At 42.7% G+C, this 20,340-nt stretch overlaps 1 protein-coding gene, 1 long non-coding RNA gene and 1 pseudogene across 4 annotated transcripts; all 3 read left to right on the top strand.

The window, feature by feature from the left end:
- Positions 1-330: 330 nt before the first annotated feature.
- On the top strand, positions 331-2,114 carry LOC133895946 (microtubule-destabilizing protein 60-like). 3 transcript variants are annotated; one of them, XM_062336473.1, is made up of 4 exons: positions 331-753; positions 1,258-1,366; positions 1,686-1,784; positions 1,911-2,114. In XM_062336473.1, the coding sequence occupies exons 1-4, from the start codon at positions 659-661 to the stop codon at positions 1,917-1,919; spliced, it is 312 nt and encodes a 103-aa protein (XP_062192457.1). In that variant the 5' UTR covers positions 331-658; the 3' UTR covers positions 1,920-2,114. The 3 variants fall into 3 exon arrangements, 2 of the variants coding, with proteins under 2 accessions (XP_062192457.1, XP_062192456.1); XR_009905678.1 differs by having other exon boundaries at positions 331-1,377; XM_062336472.1 differs by lacking the exon at positions 1,911-2,114 and having other exon boundaries at positions 1,258-1,377; positions 1,686-1,885.
- A 745-nt stretch (positions 2,115-2,859) lies between these two features.
- On the top strand, positions 2,860-3,792 carry LOC133894927 (uncharacterized). The gene is made up of 3 exons (XR_009905551.1): positions 2,860-2,930; positions 3,039-3,228; positions 3,629-3,792. It is a non-coding gene; the product is annotated as an uncharacterized LOC133894927 (long non-coding RNA).
- A 14,486-nt stretch (positions 3,793-18,278) lies between these two features.
- On the top strand, positions 18,279-19,904 carry LOC133895145 (protein trichome birefringence-like 16; annotated as a pseudogene).
- Positions 19,905-20,340: the final 436 nt, after the last annotated feature.

A 20,340-nucleotide genomic window follows, 5' to 3' on the forward strand; every position in this document is an offset into this window, starting at 1 on the left:
GTTTCCTTGGAGCATAAGTGGCCGTGGTTTTATGTGAAACGCTAGTTCGCTGCTGAAAGCCTGAGAGGTGAGCTGACTCGGAGGATTAGGTGAAACCAGGCTGAGATCACCCACCGTGTAGTCGCAGTGATCGTAGACTTCTTTCTGTTTGGAGATAAAAAAAACATCAACTTCTTCTGCGTTTTGTACTTCATAAGCATGCAGCATGACTGCGGACAGAAACATGCTGCTAGGGCGGGAAAATGGATAGTAGATATTTGATATTTGTATCCTACTTAAAAAATGAATAATCCGTATATCGTCAGTTTTTCCTGCCTCCGCTCAGATCTTCGTCCGCCCGCTCGTCCGCCCGTCGCGACCCCTCTATCGCCGTCCCCCAAACCTCTGTCACGCGCTTCTCCGTCATCATAGACGGCGGCAGCACCGGCACCCGGACCCACATCTTCGCCACGGGGCCCGTGATGCGTGTCTCCTCGGGGCTCCCATCCTTCGCCGCCGAGGTGGCGTGCGCGGGGGAGTCGCTGCGGCCGCTGATGGAGTTCGCGAGGGAGAGGGTAGGGGGCGCCGCTGCGGAGACGGAGGTGCGGCTGGTGGCCACCGCCGAGCTGCCCCAATACCAGCTCCAAGGCACCTAGCGTCCCCTCCTTAGACGCGCACAATGACCCGCTCCTTCCCACCGTCACCTTCTTGCTGCCCTCGATGCCCGCGTCCCGGCGGGAGCTCCGCCGCCGCCTCTCCCCCGAGCTCGCTCAGGTGCGCGCCACCTCCAAGCGCCTCAACTCACTCCAGGCCCCCGCCCCTTCCTACGCGCTCTCGACCGACCCCTCCACCTCGCTCCCGCCCGCATCCAAGCACAAATCGAAGAAAGGGGCAGCAGCTCACCCGCCCGTCTTGGCGGCGGAACAAGCTCTACGCGCCCGTGTTTAAGAACTGCGCCATGCTGCCCAGTAGGTTGATGAAGCCCAAGCACAGCTGGGTGTTCAACAAGCCGGTCGACACTATCGGTCTCGGTCTGCACGACTACCACACCATCATCACCAAGCCCATGGACCTCGACACTGTCAAGTCCAAGCTAGCCGCCCGGCACTACAAGTCACCACGAGAATTCGCTGGGGATGCGCGTCTGACGTTCCAGAACGCCATGACGTACAACCCCAAGGGGCAGAATTTTGATTCACTTATGCCAAATTTGAGATGCTTTCCTTTTAAATAAATGAGCCAATATGTGAAATTCGATCACAATGTCATCCATGACAGCAAAGAGGAAGGGCCAAGGAACAACAGTTTATCCAAAAGGTGCAGGAAATGCTTATGGAGGAAGAGAACAAGAGGATACATATTGCGCAAGGACTACCATGGACTACTGGTGAGCCTGGGGTTTGTCCAACCTAATCTGTCCTATTTTTTGCCCGTGGTGACTTGTGTTACCATTTTCTTCAAAAGTTACCTATGAATATCGCATATGCCATGTGATGATGTGAGGATAGCAGATTAGGAAATTGCCACCTATCAATCTTCTAATTCTTTTCATGGCAAGAGTCAAAATTGACACATTACTGGAATTTTATTGAAATGATTGCAGAGTTTCTCTTACCTAAATTTTCTTTGGGATTGCGAAGGGAAATTTGTTTTCACTTTTATTTCAATTAAATGATAATTGTTTTGACTCCGTTTCTCCGTTTCAGTGCTTGTTGAAGCCACCCGTCAAAGAAAGAACTGAGCCGATCGACCTTGTTCTCCATAGCGATGTACGCGCAGTTGAACGTGTTAAATTCGATCAATATGTAAGCCTCTTACAAACTCATTTTATACAGTACCTTTTGTGAAGTCAATCTCAATGGAACCAACTGATATTTATTGAATCTATTCAATCATGTCTGTTTGAATATTTGGGTGCTTGAGAGGAACAGGTTTGCTGAGCAACTAAGGCTGGAGAACATGAGATAACTCATTCCACTGAACACAAGAATGCCAATAGTCAACACTTTATTTCTAGATTTATAACTAATAGTTTACAATCTGTTGAGCAGCACTAGACGGAAGAGGCTAATTCAATCGCGGGGTCGCTCATTCATATTTTCAACTGCTTTGCCAATGCCAGTAGTTGCTTCTGTGTATGGTAATTTTCATGACTTATCACATGTGTCACAGTTCTTCTAAAAATGAATACCATATGCCTTCGTCACTGTGTCCTTCAATATGTTGAATTGGGCATCCAATATTTTCTGTCACGTTCTAGCATCTTGTTTTATTACTTTCACATTAGTGTGTACTATGTGAGAATGAGAATTTAAATAGAAAAAATAGTACTCTGCTATCCTAGAAATATGCAGCGGGAGGGTGCTGCATTAGATTATTGAGAAATGATAACATCGGGGTTTTCAAAATTTGAACTACTGATTTCGGTTGCCCTCTTTGTCTCGCGGAAGGAGAAATGGCGGAGATCAGTGATCTAGGAGCATGTGCAGTATTTTGCTTCTTTGACCAAACTCGACATAACTAGCCCCATCATTTCCATCGTAGTTGTAAGTGAAAAAGTAGCACTTTCTTCTTCCTACCAGTTTCTTCTCAGTTTCCTTTATTGATGGTGTCGTTGCTTCCTATTTCTCATATTTTCCTTTTTTGAAACTGTAGGCATCTTCTAAACTTTGGATTTCATGTAACACCAATCCGACCACCCACAGTTCCACTAAACTCTTACAGGTTCCAATTCTTCTTTCTTTTTTTAGATGTCATTGTCATTTTTTGCATCCATAACCAAACAAGTCACGTTACAATTATCCAAACCAAACGCTACGTTAATCTATGCAAGTTCACCTCTATGTATCAAAACATTATTATGACTTTTTTTTCTTGCAACAGTGTTCTCATCCTACCTGTGTGTTGCGTACCACCCTCTTTGTGCATGTGCTGCTAATCTTTGCGTTGAGGTACACTACGGATCTTTATGTTGTGCCATATTTCCTTCCTGGGAACCAATTTTTATGCCTCTAATTAACATGTATTTTCATTTTGTGCTTCTGTTTTATTATTTTTAGCTTGAAGATGATGACAAAATCCACCTCATGTTACTTGATGAGGATGAGGATCCATGCATTCGGCTACTCTTGTACTGCAAAAAGCACAGACAACCATCTGCTGAACGTCCATCTCTAAAAAGTGACCCTAATGAGCGTGCTCAAGTAGTTCAGACGAATTTGGCTTCATCATCTGGTTGTGCAAGGACAGGTAAGAGAACAAGCAATGCTAATTCGACATGGAGTTTCTTAATGTTCTCTGTACGCTAAATTTGACTACGTATTAAGAAAATCACCTTAACTGTGATCTTGATTGTGGATTTTAGTCTCCTGTTAGATGTTGGGTTTGTCATTCAGGTATTTGTTGCTATTTTGGTTTGTTGGTGAATATTCTTGTCCCCTTACAGTATCATGTGACTTGAAGCTGCGTAGTTATGCATATGTTGCGAATTTAACAACTGTTTATTTTATAAAACACTTATGGTTGCTCGTTAGACTATCAATACCAGATAGTAGAAATCGGAGTAGACTATAACGATCTATTTCGCTAAATTTGCACTTTTGCATTGCTACTAAGCTAACTTTCTTGATTTTGCTACTACTTTTTACAGATGATTGAATATATCCTTTTGCTATTTGTATGGCAGCGCGAGATGGAGACCTTCATCATGCTCATTGTCAATTTGATTGTTGTTTTATTGCAATGCATGTGTTTCACCCGTTAACTATTTTATTTTGTAATTTTTTTTCTCCCGTTACAACGTACGGGTATGTAACTAGTATGTTAAAATACGAGTATAGATATTTGTATTCATGTTTGTTTTTAAAATAGATATTAAAATGGATGTATCCGAAACCATTTACACTACTACACAATATCATATATGTGCCGGTCTATCAGTGTCGGTTCAACAATAACCGGTATTGTTGACGTATCAGTCCGGTCCTTAAACACCCGCGGGCGAACAACCACTGAGGAGTTAAGAACCGGCACTGATAGTCACTATTGAAGAGATCTTCTATCGAACAGATACAATAAGAATAGAATTTAAAAAGATTTCTTGAAGATGCTAAAATGACAAAAGAGCAATTTCTAGATGAGTCCTTGGCACCAAAAGCAGCCGAGAGATGGCAATTTAAGTTGGGCTAACTCTTGGTCGCACCAAACATGTGGGACAAATTGACATATCAACTTCAGAAATTCCATGCATGGTACATAAAGGAGTCACGGGATGGTAGAGAAATATTCGAGCCCAGATATAAGGATCGAAATTTCCTCTACGGGGACGACTCTATTTATATATTATTCGAGGAAACATATCAATTGTATCAGCAAGATATCCTTAATGTGTCTATCTTGAGTTGTTGGACTCTGTAAGTGTCGTATACGTATAATTCACAGTATGCATTAATGTACCATTAGATTTAATATCTTAACCTATTTCTTATGCATAATAGAGGTACAAAGATGTAGGACGGAGGGTATCGAGCATGTAGGATTCATCGACCCATATCATGTAAACCCGACAATGATACAATCTGATCCAAAAGGAACCAAGGACTATGCATTGAAGTGTATTTTGGAGCTACAATTGAAGAAATACATACTTTTGCTCTACCACTTTGGATATGTGTTTCTCTCCATGAATATTTTACTCTTTTTGAGCAATACATAGTTAGAAATTATGACTAACTAACCTATGGTGATCTATGTGCAGTTATCATTAGATCCTCCTTGTCATCCAGCCAGACATCAGTAAGATCGTTCTTTTCGACTCACAAAATAATCTAAAAGAAACCTACCTAACCGTCATTGACTTGCTATAAAGGTAAAACCTGACCATTTCTTTATTGCTCTTGTAATATTTGATTTGATTGAATCTAAGTCTACTTACGGTAATAATCACACACATACAGAGTGTACCTATGATACATCAAGAAGAGTGTTAGACATCGGCCATTAATGAAAGAATGGATTATCCGACATGACTTTCCTTGTAGGAAGCAGGGTCCGAGCAATAATTTATGTGATTTTTATGTAATGAAATTCATGCACGGATTCAACGGAGACGTGTCGTACCAGGTGGTCGATGCTGAGGTATGCGACATATATCTTGATGACTAATTTTCAAGTCCGACACGTGTTCACAATGATTGATTTCTTCAACTGTTGAAGTTGCAGCTCCTCGCGCTGTCCAGAGATCGACTCGTGGCCATTAAAATTAACGCACTTCAAGAACAACTTGTCGGGTTCATCAATGACCAAGTCATTAGTTCAACCGACGAGTTCCATGAATTTGTCTCATCTCTCTCGTTACCTTCATCCAACAGAAAAAAGCAGAGTTCAGAATCTTCGATTAGGAAGAACCCTTCAACTCTTTTTCATTGTTGTAATGAAATCTCACATGTATGCGGTGTATATATACTGTGACAAGATTTGATATTTTAGAAATAAAATTTATATGCACTTGTGTATATATGCTGCGATAAAACTCGATGTCTCGTAAATTAAATTTGTATATGCGTGCCCATAAATATATCGTATACTATTGCCAGCAACCCCCAAAATTTAAAAATACCATGGAATTGGCGGCAACCACCACATTTTGAAAATGGCGGGAAATACCTATCAATGCCGGTTGATAGTATTAGTGTCGGTTCGATCCACAAACCGGCACTGATAATAACTTTCAGTGTTGATTTTATACCCGGCACTGGTAGTCACGAACTATCAGTGCCGAGTAATCAGTGTCAAGTCCAAAACCGACACTGATTAGGTTTTGAAACCGACACTGTTCACAAGTTTTGTAGTAGCGTTACAAGTTTCAGATTCAAATGTGGATATCCGAATTGCTTTGAATTCGGATGTGGAAATGGATAGTATCTGTATTCATCAACCAGCGAACCACATTTTGCTCATGTTTCAAAAATTTTAGAATCGAACGAAATTTATATATTCCGGCCCAATCAAATTGGAACAAATTTCAGTTAAATTTGACCAAATATTTCAATTTTGATATGAATTTCGAACGAAATTTCTAAAATTTTGGTAAGTAATTCTAAATGTGAATGAATTTTTTGCACATCAGAATAAAAATTCTTCTCGTTAAATATGTAGGATATATGCATACAAGCTTATCAAGTAGATATTCAAATACATATTTGAATTCGAACTATCCAATTTGTATTCGTATTAAAATATAGATAGCAATATAAAAAATAAACTATTCAATCCGATCCATTCCCACCCCTAGAGGCTGCACATACGCATAATATGGTAGCAACAAGCGGATGAACTAACTGCAGATCCATGGCAGCTGCACCGACCTGCACGTACGCATGGCGCTGGCGTCTCTCTATTCTATGCAGGGCGAAGCTAGAAAGAAATTGAGGGTGGTGCACACATGCATAATTTTGAACCAATATTACTGATCTTAGTTTGTTTTAGGTGGTCAAAATAAACTACTTGGTTCTAAAATTTGTTTCTAGCCTGGTGCCTGTACACCACCCTGGCCAACATGACTTTTCCACTAATTCCCTGGTGCCTGTACAAGAGTGACGATGATATTCCCTGACGGAGAAGTTGTAGCACAGGGTGGCTCAGTTAGATGACTGATCTTTATATTATTATTTAAGTGTTAAAAGGAGTCACTATATTCGCTCTTAAGGTCACAAAATTACCACGTTATTGAAAAAAGAAAAATAATCTAAACTACTAATTGTTATGAACATCTAATGGTCTAGATTAAACCAAAGAATTCATATAAAATACGATTAATAAATAGCTTAATTGGAAATTAAAACTTATGAAAAATTAGCAATTCAATTTCCATATGGTTTGGAAATAAAAATATATAAATAAAGTTCCCAAATAAAATAAAATTAATAATAATTGAAGTTGGGGTTATAATAGAAAAAATAATGATCCATATCAATATAGTCTTAGAAAAAATCAAATTCCTAAATAAAGAGCCTTGTGGAACAGGCGAACCAACCGGAACCCTATGGACCCAATGCAGATGATGACTGCGTAGACTCAAATTCTACAAGGATTGGCGCAGGTTATGGCTAGACTTCAACAGGCACCCCCAGCCTATCAGTTACCGCCCCGCCACCACTGCCGCCAATGTAGTCACAGAATAAGCTTAAGGACTTTCTAAGCAACAAGCCACCAATATTTGCACAGGTAGTCGAGCCAATGGACGTCGACGATTGGCTCAAGATGATTGAGAGTAACCTGCAGATTTCTTAGTGCACAGGCAGGGAAAGATTCCTCTTTGCTTCTCACTAGATTGTGGGACTAGCTTCAGATTGGTGCGTAGCTTACACCGCAACCCATGATGACTCCAAGAGATCAACTGGAGGGAATTCAAGGATAGCTTCGCAAACACCACGTACCAGCAGTGGAAGTGAAACTGAAACGGAAGGAGTTTCTTAGCTTAAAGTAGGGTCCCATGTCAGTGCATGAATACCTTACCAAATTCAAGCAACTATCCCGCTATGCTCCCGGAGATGTCGACACTGATGAGAATAAATGTCACACCCTGATTTTCAAATTTTGCAATTCTCAAAAAATTTCCTAGATTTAATTTGAGTTTAAACAAATAGCATAGGATAAAACCTAATTTCTAAATTCAAATTCAAATTTGAGTTAGGAGTATTAATTGTTTGAATGCATTCATGCTGGAGTTAGGCATTTAAGTTTTTGGTTGACTTATTTGAATTTGTTTGCTTGAGAATAGATTTAGCAATGTTTAGAAAAAAATAGAAAATAGAATTGGAATAAAGAAATAAAAAGAAAAGAAAAGATTAGAACTCCCCCTCCCAGGCCTCCCTTCTTTCCCTCACACCCCCTTCGGCCCAGTCCAACCAGCCTGCCTCGGCCCGCTTGCCCTGGCCCAATCCCCTCTCCCTTCTCTCTCTCTGGCCCATCTTCCCGCGCTGGCCTGCTTCCCTCTTTCCCTTCCCGCCTGGGCCACGCCCGAGCCGGCCCAGCCAGCCGCTTGCACCCGCGCCCGCCGCTGAAGACGCCTTCTGCCGTGCCGCCTTCGCCCGAGTAACTGCCATGTGGGTCCCGCGGGTCAGGACCATCTCCTACCTCCGAACGGAGTCCCAACCAAGCACGAGACCGCAGCACCGCCGCCTTTTTCCTTGTCGTTCACGCCCCGGACTCCTTGGATCTCCGCCTATAAATAGCGCCCGACGCCCTCCGTCCCATCTCGCCAAAAGCCGTTGCCTCCCGTACCCTTTTTCGCCGAATCGTCGAGCTGCGCCGCCGCCCGCCATTGCTCTCGGCCGAGCTCGTCGTTCGCCGTTGCCGCCGCCTCTCCGCCGCTTCTGAGAGCGACGTTGTGACCGCGTGCTTGCGTAGAGTCTTCCCCACCGCTCGTTGTCGCCTTTCCGCCGCCGGAGATCACACCCCGACGATACCCCGAGTTTCCCCGACGCCTTCGTCGACGCCGGCCAGTTCCCGTGCCGTTCCAACCCCGGTAAGCCCTAAAACGAGCTCCCTATGGCCGCCACACCGTATTACGCCGCTCGCCGTCGAGGACCGACACCGGCGACGAGGTCTACGCCGATCTCCGGCGAGATCGCCGCCGTGAACCCCTCGGCTCAGCCGTGTTCCTCCCCTCCGGCCGCCCGATCCATCCTGAGCCGTCTGATCTAGTCTGAACGGCTGAGATTAGATCGCACATATACCTCTTCAGTAGCCAGTAGCAGGTTTCCACGTGTCGCCTCTTTAAACACAGTCAGCACCTTAGCTACGTCACCTTGCCACATCAGTGCCACATGTGCGCCACATCAGCCAATATGCCCAGTCATCTATCCAGTTAGCAATTCATCTTTTCCAGTACAAAGATAATTCCAAAAATTCTAGATAATTCCTTTAAATGGTAATTTTGTAGAAAGACCCTTGAACTTTTCTGTAATTACCTAAAAGCCCTATCTTTTTACAGTTTAGTCCCTAAACTTTTTCATAATTACAAATAGGTCCCTTTGTTTTTACAAAAAGGTCCCTATACTTTTCCATAATTACAATTAAGTCTTTTTCTTAATCAAAATAAACCCTAATCTTGTTTTTAGCATATCTTTTCCGTCGTAGCTCCGATTTAAGCGATTCTTGCGCCGATAGATTCGTTTCTCCGAGCTCTATCTTTCTAGATAGGTTTTGTCTTGTTATTTATCTGGTTTGTGCTCTGTTCTTAGTATGTTTTGTTTGTGCTTTGCCGGTTATTGTGCGATTAGTCGTCAACGCCCCGGATCAATTTGAAGAATATCAAGACCAGGAGCAAGAATACACTGAGCAGCAAAAAGGAGAAGGTAAGTGTCCTTGATCATATTGAACCTACATTTTTAAATGTTTTATTTTACAAAACTGCATGTATTGTCTGTCAATATGATGGGTAGTCATCTATGCTAGGGTTTTTCCCTAGATTTTCCCTTGTCATCCCTTGGAACTTAGATGGTTTATGGTTAGGTGTCTTTTGTGGGTAGAGTGCTTAGCCATGCTTTTGGGATACTGAGAAGTGTCATGATCTTGACTACTGAACATATGCAACAATAGTGGTTAACTGGTTAATGGTCTAGCAACATGGAACCTTAGGCCTTGAGCAACGTAGTTCTGATGGTTGTCATGGTTATGACGTTGGTTTAGTATTTGCTCAAGTAACCTAATTAAGGACTGGTTCGTGGAGCGACAACCCGAGAAGCTTCATACAAACACGAGACTGATATGGGAAGACTTAGCTGATTAATTAGGGTTCTTCCAGTGTTGTGTGGGCCAGAAGGGAGGCGTGGATGAGAGAAGGTAGTTCTCAGAAACCACATGGCACAAGAGGGGGCTTCTAGGTGGTAGTACCTAGTGGTGAAACCTGGAGTGTTGGTGACACATACTGGGAGGATTCTTTGTAAAGGCTTCGTAGTGATCTCCTGGCAACACACCACTGGCGTGTGTATAGTGCTTGGCCAGCACTGCAACATGGAGACTTTAGTCATCTGCTTGCAGGTGATGAAATCACAACTCGTGGGAAAGTTGTACAACCTCTACAGAGTGTAAAACTGTTATAACAGCCGTGCTCACGGATATGAGAGACTTGGATCCTCACATGATTAGATAGTGGATTGGTTTTGGTTCTGGTACAGGGAGTACTAGATGTTGTGGTTTTGGTCTTAGTACAGGGAGTACTAGACGGTGGTGGTATGCAGAGTGGGAAACCTTGTATGCTAGATGATGGATTGTATGGGTGACATTCACTTAATAACTGTTTAATACTTTTGAGTCCAAATATGTTTTCTTTACTTGCATTTACACAAATAATACCTTGTGTCAGCCTACCCTTGATATAAGCTTGCATGTCATTATTTTTTCCACACTTGCTGAGTACTCCATGTGCTCACCTTTGCTATCTCCCACAAAACACATGCTGCTCAGTGGGAGATTTTCAAGACTTTCAAGATGACGACCTGGTGTTCTAGGAGTGTATCTTCCAGTCGGTGCATGTGGAGTGCTTGATCGCCGATGCTTTCGTTCCGTTGCCGTCGTTTAATAGTTATAGATTGGTTAGTAGAGTTGTTTAGGTGAAGACCATGTGTAAGAGTTTGACGATTGTAAGTTAAAGTATTGCTTTTGTTACTTCACTTATGACATCCTTATGTGTGTTAAACTTCCTGGGCACACATAAGTCGCACTTGGTTTTGCCCGTTAAAACCGGGTGTGACAATAAACAAGACTATTTTGTGGAAGGTTTGAACACTAGACTCCAGTATTCCCTTTTAGCCAATGAGTACCTGAGTTTCCAAAAGCTTGTTGACAGAGCCTTCATTTAGGAGAAGGAGAAGTAGAACTTAGGAGAGGAACACAAGCGAATGATACATGGTCGGTCTTCAGGCAGCAACACCCATCCCCGCTTCAACCCACCACCGACAAGACAGGTGTACCATCAGACAAGCCAGAACCAGCAATAGAGGGCACCCAACAAGACTTCGAGATCCTTCAGTCAGCCAAGGCAGCAGCCCCCACAATAGCAGCAGCGCCCCAACTACCAGGCCTCACGTCCCACAAACTAGAACCAGCAGCAGCAGAGTCACACTAGCCAGGGATCTAGTAACACTTGCCCATGTTTCAGCTGTGGGAATTTCAGACACCTTGCCAATAAGTGTCCAAGAAACAATAGGATCAGAACAAGAATCAATAGCAAAATCGCCCCGGAGGTCAACCATAGCAGCAGGCTTGTCAAAACTTCATGAGTGCCCGAGTCAACCACGTTGCAACGGATGATGCCCAGCATGCCCTAGATGAGGTACTTGGTATGTTCACCGCTAACTCTCACCCTGCTACAGTTTTATTTGATTCTGGAGCAACGCATTCCTTTATTGCAACTAAATTCGTAGAAAAGCATAATATGTCGATAGCCATAATGAAAAATCGGTTGATAGTCAGTTCTCCAGGCGAAGAAATGGAATCGAGGCATGTATGCCCTAAAATAAGCCTTGCCACTAAAGGGGTAGAGTTTCCCGCAAATCTTATTATCTTGGAATCTAAAGGGATAGATATTGTTCTTGAAATGGATTGGTTGGCTAAGTTCAATGGAGTGATAGGACGTGCCACCAAGATAGTTCAGTTGACACATACATGTGGCACCAAGGTGGAGTTCAAAGCCACAGTAGAATCAGCAGAGAATATCAAGCTCAACTAAGCCAAGGTAGTGGAGGAAGTCATAGTAGGCAACGAGTTCCCGAATGTCTTCCCGAAGAGTTTCCAGGTATGCCACCACACCGAGACATTGAGTTCGTTGTTGAATTAGTATCTGGCACTACTCCCATATATAAGAGACTGTACAAAATGGATGCCAATCAGTTGGCTTTGCTTAAGGAGCAAATCCAAGAGCTATTAGATGAGTTTATTCGTCCCAGCACCTCACCCTGGGGAGCCCCAGTTATCTTTGTGCTAAAGCAAGATGGGATTTAAAGAATGTGCATCGATTATCGTGCACTAAATAAGGTGACCATTAAGAACAAGTACCCCTTGCCTTGCATTGAAGATCTGTTTGATCAACTAAAAGGAGCATGTGTCTTTTTCAAGATTGATCTTTGGTCAGGGTACCATCAGCTGAAGATTCGAGTATCGGACATTCCCAAGACCGCTTTCATCACCCATTATAGTTTGTATGAGTTTACAGTGATGTCCTTTGGATTGACCAACGCCCCAGCATACTTCATGTACCTCATGAATAAGGTCTTTATGGATTATCTGGACAAGTTTGAGGTAGTATTCATCAATTTCATATTGGTTTTCTCGAAGGATGAGGAAGAGCCCGAGGAGCATTTGAGAATGGTTCTACAGAAGGCCAGGGAGAATCAATTGTATGCCAAGTTAAGCAAGTGTGAGTTTTGGTTAAAAGAAGTCTATTTCCTAGGTCATATCATCTTGGCAGGAGGAGTATCTGTTGACCCAACAAAGTGAAGGAAGTTCTAAATTGGATGCCATCACAGTTGGTTTTAGAGATCTGGAGTTTCTTGGGTCTAGCAAGATATTATTGTCGCTTCTATAGAAGGTTTTTTCAAGGTTGCCAAGCCAATGATTTAACTGGTAGAGAAAGAAAAGGAGTTTAAGTAGACCCCCACTCATGAGACCAGCTTTAATGAATTGAAAAGAGATTAGCCACCGCCCTAGTGCTAATCATGCCCGACACACAGAAGTCATTCTCAGTGTATTGTGATTCCTCATGCTAAGGTTTGGGATGTGTGTTAATGCAAGAAGGCCACATAATAGCCTATGCTTCAAAGGCAATTAAGGAAGCATGAGGAGAACTACCCTACCCATGACTTGGAACTAGTTGACATGGTTCATGCACTCAAGATTTGGAGGCATTACCTGATAGGCAGAGATGCGAGACCTTCTCCGACCACAAAAGTCTGAAGTATATCTTCACTCAACCCGATCTCAATCTCAGGTAGCGTAGATGGCTAGATCTCATCAAGGATTATAATTTGGGAATCAACTACCACCTGGGAAAAGAAATTGTAGTGGCAGATGCTCTGAGCAGAAAGGCCTACGTCAGTTTGATGTTTGTACAAGGAAGACAACCTGGACTATGTAAAGAGTTTGAGAAGCTTAATTTGAGCATTGTAGCCAGCATAGAAGCAGTTGTAATGGAAGTGGATTATACCTTGGAGTAGGATATATGCAAGGGTCAACATGAAGATGAGAAGAGTCTAGAGATCAAACAACTCATTAAGAAGGACAAGGCTCCAGAATTCACAGAAGATGAGCAAGGAGTGGTGTGGTATAAGAAAAGAATATGTGTTCTAGATGTTAAGTCTATTCAGAAGTCAATCTTAAGAGAAGCTCATGACTCAACCTACTCTATTCACCCAGGAAGCACCAAGATATGCTAGGATCTTAAGGATCATTATTGGTGGTGCAGAATGAAATCAGAGGTAGCAGAATATGTTGCCTTATGTGATACGTGTCAACGAGTTAAGGTCAAACACCAGAGACTAGCAGGGTTTCTTCAACCATTGAAGGACCTACGTGGAAATGGGAAGAAATCGGTATGAACTTTATAGTTGGACTACCTTGAACACAGTCCGGGTATGATTCCATATGGGTTGTAGTGGATCGGTTAACGAAAGTAGCTCACCTCATCCCAGTTAAGGAGACGTATTAGGGACTAAAGCTCGCAGAATTGCGTATGTCCAGAATTGTGTATCTTCATGGTGTACCCAAGAGGATAGTATCTGATCGAGGTACCCAGTTCACATCACGTTTTTGGCAACATCTGCATGAGTCTATGGACACCAGGTTGAACTTTAGCTCAACTTATCACCTGCAAACTAACAGTCAGAAAGAGAAAACCAATCACACCCTAGAAGACATGTTGAGGGAATGTGCTTTAAAGAACAGCAAGAGTTGGGATAAGAATCTCCCCAATGCGGAATTCTTGTACAACAATAGTTACCAAGCAAGTTTAAAGATGTCCCCTTTCGAAGCATTATATGGAAGAAAGTGTAGAACCCCAGAATTCTAGAATCAGACCGGAGAAAGACAAGTGTTTGGCCTAGAAGTCCTGAGGGAAGCAGAGAGACAAGTGCAAGGGATTTGGAACAATATGAAGACAACGCAAGCATAAGAGTTATGCTTACCATAGACGTCGAGATTTGGCTTTTGAAATTGGAGACTTCGTGCATCTCATGGTATCACCGATTAGAGGTCTTCACAAATTCAAGGTAGAGGGAAAGCTAGCACCTTGACATATATGCCCATTTAAGGTGCTAGAAAGAAGAGGAGAAGTGGCTTATCATGTGGAATTACCACCCCAGCTCTCTAAGGTGCACGATGTGTTTCATGTCTCATAGTTACAGAAATATCTTAGAGTTTCGGAAGAGCAGCTGCCCATGGAGGAGCTGAATGTACAGGAGACCTATCTTATTCAGAATACCCTGTCAAGATTCTCGAGACAACGGAACGTGTCACCCAAAACAAGAGGATTCGCATGTACAAAGTGCAATGGAAGCATCACTCAAAATCAGAAGCCACATGGGAAAGAGAAGATTTAAAGTCGGAGTTTCCCCGTCTCTTCACCGACCTTTCCAAATCTCAAGGACGAGATTCATCCTAAGGGTGGTAGGTTTGTGACGCCCATTTTCTAGCCAACCCAGCCTAGCTCCCCACGCAGCCTAGTCAGCCCGCTCCTCCCACTTTCTCTCTGACGCGCCACACCAACCTGTCAGCCCTCTTCCCCAACCTCCCGCGCTCGCACCAATGCTTGCTCTCGCAACCGCCAGCCAAAACTAAGCCCGCGTTCCACCTCCGTGCCCCACGACTCTACAATGCCCCCCGCTCCCTCCTCATGCTATAAAATGGCCTCCGCGGTACCTCGCTGCCTTCCCATTCTCCCTCACAGCATCGCCCAAACGTGCGGAGCACCACCGCGCTCCGTCCGCCGTGCCCGAGCCCTCCCTATCGTGTTTGAGGATGCCGCCGGCATCGCAGGAGCACAGGAAGCCTTCTCCATCATTCCGCCACCACAAGCTATCTCCCGTCGACCTCCAGATAGCATTACCATCATCTCATCGTCGTCGCACTTCTCAGTTGCACCCCGAGGCCCACTGATTGGCTCTTTGGCACTGTAGGACCTCCAGCAAGCCTCCCCACCCCTCGGATTCCTCTTTTCGATGTCGTAGCCAAGTTCCCATGGAGCTCTGACCTCTGCTGCCGCTTTTCTTCATCGTCGACCACCGTCGAGCCATCTCTGGCCGCTATGAAGCCCTTGGTGAGAATCACCGCCGTTATCTCTTTCGATTGCACCGTTCTCATAGCGTTTGGTAGCTCATAGTGCTATATAGTGTGCCATCAGTGATGCTCTAGCCATGCCCATGACAACACCACAATTTTCCTATCGCCGCTGGCCGCCAAACCCTCTCCAATCGCCCTCAGCCGTCCGATCATAGATGAATGGCCGAGATTAGAAGCCGCGTACCCCTTTGCCCGGTTAGATCATGATCGTCGGATTTGAGATAGGTGGTGTAGATTTAAATAGATGTATCCTAGTCAGCGCTGCCACATGTGCATGCCATGCGTGCGCCTTTGTCCCACGTGGCACGGTCACATCAGCCCGTGTAGCCAAGTTAGCATGCTAATGTCAGTACTTATGATTTTCAGTGCAAAAACAAATCATTTTATTCTCTAAAATTAGCTTTTATTACAATATAACCCCTAGGCTTTTCTGTTTTCATAAAAAGGACCCTATCAGTATTGTTATTTTACATTTTGCCCCTAAAGTTTTAAATATTTACATATAGGTCCCTAAACTTTTACAAATAAGTCCCTAGAACCTTTCTATTTTTACCAAAAATCCCTTGTTCTTTTTATAGAAAGATGCATGTAACTTCAAACCTTTATAATTTTTTCATACGAGTTTTAGGCGATTCTTGCTCTTACACGATCGTAGTAATGAGTACTTTCTGTTAGTAGGCTTTTTATAATGCTTTGCTACTGTTTGGTGTACTGTTCTTAGATGTTTGTACTTAGTTGTTTCTGGTGTTCGCTAATTGAATAGGAGACGAGAAGACTGTGAACCTACAGGACCAGACTTTTGAAGAGTTTGAGCAACCTACTGTTGAAGGCAAGTATCCTTGATCACATTAACCCTATTGTAGGAAAGTGTGTCTTTTACTTTTAGTTACATACTTGTTAATACGAATCCCATTACTAGGGTTTACTAGATTCTTCCATGATTATCCTTGTTGCTTGTGTTGTAGTTTGAGTGTCAAAGGTAGAAATGTTTAGTCATGCTGTCGCATCGGGTGGTTTAAATGTTAATCTGTTAAATGGTTTATACAACATGAACTAGTTTGGGTAAACTTCTGTAGCAAGATGGATCATAAGGATCTAGGCAGGTTGGTTTAGTTGGTATGATTGTTATGTGCGCATTGGGTGATGTGTGAGTACCTGCTTTAGATCCTAAGGACCGGTTCATGGATATGTAATCCGGCACAACAGGACGACCACGAGGCTTATATGGGTACGGCCTTGCCAAATAATTAGATGTCCTTCTTATTCTGTACACACCAGTTGGTTGTTGAGTGGCACAAGATGGGTTCTCTATTGTGGATGGAATCCCTATTAGCGGTGAAACCTTAGCAGGTGTATACAGATTTAGAGGCACTTTGTAAAGGCCTTGTAGTGAGACCCCATCTCTACACCTCGAAAGTGTGAAACAACAAGGGAATCATGACTCGTGGGTAAACAGTGCAATCTTTACAGAGTGTAAAACCGATATATCAGTCGTGCTCACGGTCAAGAGCGGGCTTAGACTTCTTCACGATTAGAGGGGGATCTTGGACTTCTTCATGATTAGAGGGGGATCTTGGACTTCTTCATGATTAGAGGGGGATCTTGGATGGTTGGTTCTAGTAGTCGGGTGGTGGTAACCCGCTGAGTTGGTAGCCGAATATGGAATATCTGGTGAGTTTAGTAGTTTAATGGAATCCGATAAGCTATATCTTGTAAAGTCTTGGTATCACACATAGAAAATAGGACTGCTAAGTCTTTTTGAGTCCTAGGATAGGATGGCATAGAAGTAGTAAACCTGAGTTAAGTCTTTTTTCACTTAATCCCTCATGTCCTACCTTCCCACACTTATTAAGTACTCTATGTACTCACACTTGCTTTTTCCCAATCACTTGTTGCTACTCAGAGGGTGAAGACTTCGAGGATCTCCTGGACAATGGAGCTGGGTTCTAAGAGGAGGAAGACTTCAACCCAGAGACGATGTTCTCGGCTGATGCTCCCCCGGACAATGCATGAGGATTGATGGAAGACCCGCTACCGTTGGTTTATCTTAGTGTTTTTCTTTAAAACCTACGGATCCTTTTGTATTGAACCTTATCGTTATGTAATAGCACAGTAATAATTTCACTATGATGTCACCACATGTATGAAAACTTGATCTTGGCATGTATGTGGAATATATCTGGTTTGTTCTTTTGAAACTGGGTGTGACATTTGATCTTCGATTTCTCTTTTGAGATAGAGTTCGATCCTCAACTATTTCTTGCCCTTTTGCCCACAATTTCAACAAGCATCGGTTGACTGCATGTATTCCCATGTACTATGAAACATACACGGCCTATCCAGAACTTGAGGCATAGGGAATTTCCAAAAATATGATAGATGTTCTCAACCAATTAACATGCTTAGTTATCTGCATGCATTATGTGGGTTATCTTGGAGAAATTGGATCAACTTTATTTCTTTGTTATGGAATACCTTGTCGTGCAGTATGTGCTTTTGGTTGAATTTTTGGGTGTTAGTTCCTCAAATTGAAAGCGAATTGGTTACTTGCAAAGCGCTTTTGCGAGCATGCCTATGGTGCAAAGGGCCATCCAACGAATAAAGGTCACACAAAATAACTTTCCTTGTAAAATTTGTAGAAAAGGTTCAGAAAATGATTTCTATACTTGGTAATTGGCAGGACCAGACTTGATCCCATTTTATTGTTGGCAGACGATAGATTAGTAGATTGTCAAATGGAAATGCGTAACCTTGATTTTTCATATAGCTCGCGGCTTACATTTCTTCTGCAAAATGTTGCATGTTTACTAGGTATGATAGCATTATTCTTAAATTTACCTGATTTCTGACATGAAACAGGTTTTCTGTCAACATTTCTTATTTCTCTAACTTTATATATGGATGGTTCCTAAACACACGTCGACTTTGAAGAGAAATTTGTCATTACAGAACATCAATAAAGGATGATGTTTGGAAGTATAAATGGACTGCGGTGCAATCAGCTTAAACTTCTCATTTTTGCTTTCTTCATGATGTTTCTTCTTTGGAAATGGGAGAAAAGCACATCCAACAGTTCGGAAATTCTCCAACCTGATTCATTGGTTTTGACTCATCCAGATCATCTTGAACACAGAAATATTTTCTCTTAAATTTCTTTTGTACCACATCTATCTCTTTTCTCATTTTCTTTCAAACTTTTGTAGCTAACTCAAAGTTTGTAGATCAGCAAACATCCTCAGATGATGAAGACTTTCCAAGTTTGGACCCAGTGCCTCAATCAGTAGTTAAAGTAGAAAAACAAGTTCCTGATGTGCCACCACCATTGTCTATGATAGGTTATTCTGTTGATGTTGCAGATGAAAACAAAGTGCCTCCTTCTGAGAAGAAAGGTAATTTCTCATCTTATATGACTGCAGGAGGAACCGTGAATTTAATTCTTCCGTGAGCATGAAAATATACTTGTTTTCTCCATTGATATGCTTCACCTATTGTTTGTGTACATTATCCCTAGAAGATTGTTTTCTGTTCCATTTTCTTGTACATACGTTAGGGTCTATACTTCTCTCTTATGTTTGTTTTTCTTCATCTTTCTTACAAAATATAACTACAGAAATGGAAATTGGGTTTCTGACAACCGCAGACCACTATACTCTAGTTTTGGCTGTGAACAGTGGCTTTCAGAGAGTTGGGCCTGTAGATAAATGTAGCGCACATATTTTGCATATGAAAATTTTAGATGGCAGCCTGAAGCTTGTGAGATGCAAGAGTTTGAGGCCTCTCAGTTCTTGAGGAGGTACATGGCCATAGCCAGTCCAAGATGAATTTGGAGATAGCATAAACTGCATTCTTTGACCTGATAATATATCTTTGAGTCAATAGGTAAATACTAATTTGGACATTTCAGAATGTAGGATAAAACCATTGCTTATGTGGGTGATTCTTTAGGGAAGCAAATGTTTCAATCAATGATGTGCATGGTCACTGGTGGAAAGCAGAGGTTGGATGTGGAAGATGTCGGTGCGGAATATGGCTTTATGTTAGCACCAGGATCAAAAAGACCAGATGGCTGGGCCTATCGATTCCCGAGCACTAATACAACCATTTTATACCATTGGTCATCAACATTTTGCGATCTGGAGCCTCTGAATCCATCAGATCCAAGAACAAATTATGCTATGCACCTTGATCGTCCACCTGCTTTTGTGAAGAATAACCTTCACAGGTTCCATGTTGTGGTTCTTAACACCGGCCACCACTGGAACTCGGGGAAGCTAAGGATGAACTTTGTGGGAGATGTATCTTGGTGGAGCACCAAACAACAAGAACATTGCTGTCAAAAAACACCAAGTAGCAGTATATTCTTTCGAAAGCGCGCTTTGTTGTAGCTATAAGCCTATGAGCTGCTTTTGTTGTGTAACAAGTTGTATTTGCTTTACTGTGCATGTTAGTTGTGTGTATTGACATTCATTACTCATTACCAAGCGAGAGTTTATCTTGAACAAAACTTGTTTTTGAGGTGGACCACGCTGGTTTTAGCGTTCAATCCTATGGGAACTGTGTTAGGAAAGAAAAGCATTGCTGATCCATAAGGTGTGCGACAAAATTGGGATCTGTTACTTTGAGTGCCGTCTTTAGCTTCGTCCTATCATCTGATGCTTTGTTTCTGTAGTACATCATAATTTGCTATAATATGACAGGATGATACCAAATACACTATGTTCTTCAAGATGTTGAGCAGTTGTGAAGGCCCATACAAAACTGAAATTTCAGTGCTCCTAGACCTCTTCCAAGCTCCACGAGCACTAGATTAAACAAGGAGAGATGCACCTGATATTTCTTCCAAGCTCCCAAGTATGTCACGAACCCAACATATAGAGTATATATATGTCACAGTAACAACGCGAAGTTCCAGCCACTCACTCCTACGCACGAGCACACTCATCGTCAGCCATCCTGTTCTCGTTCATCCCCTTCTGCAAGAAGAGGAACTCCTCTATATACGCACACTGCTCCCACCTTACAAGC

This window comes from Phragmites australis, chromosome 16, assembly GCF_958298935.1.
Source record: "Phragmites australis chromosome 16, lpPhrAust1.1, whole genome shotgun sequence".
Taxonomy (NCBI): domain Eukaryota; kingdom Viridiplantae; phylum Streptophyta; class Magnoliopsida; order Poales; family Poaceae; genus Phragmites; species Phragmites australis.

Bases quoted from the DNA above. Each gene is read 5' to 3' on its own strand.
- LOC133895946 (XM_062336472.1), top strand. From the start codon at position 700: ATGCCCGCGTCCCGGCGGGAGCTCCGCCGCCGCCTCTCCCCCGAGCTC. The intron at 754-1,257 runs GTGCGCGCCACC...CATCCATGACAG, and splicing joins TCTCCCCCGAGCTCGCTCAG to CAAAGAGGAAGGGCCAAGGA. The intron at 1,378-1,685 runs GTTTGTCCAACC...TCTCCGTTTCAG, and splicing joins GGACTACTGGTGAGCCTGGG to TGCTTGTTGAAGCCACCCGT.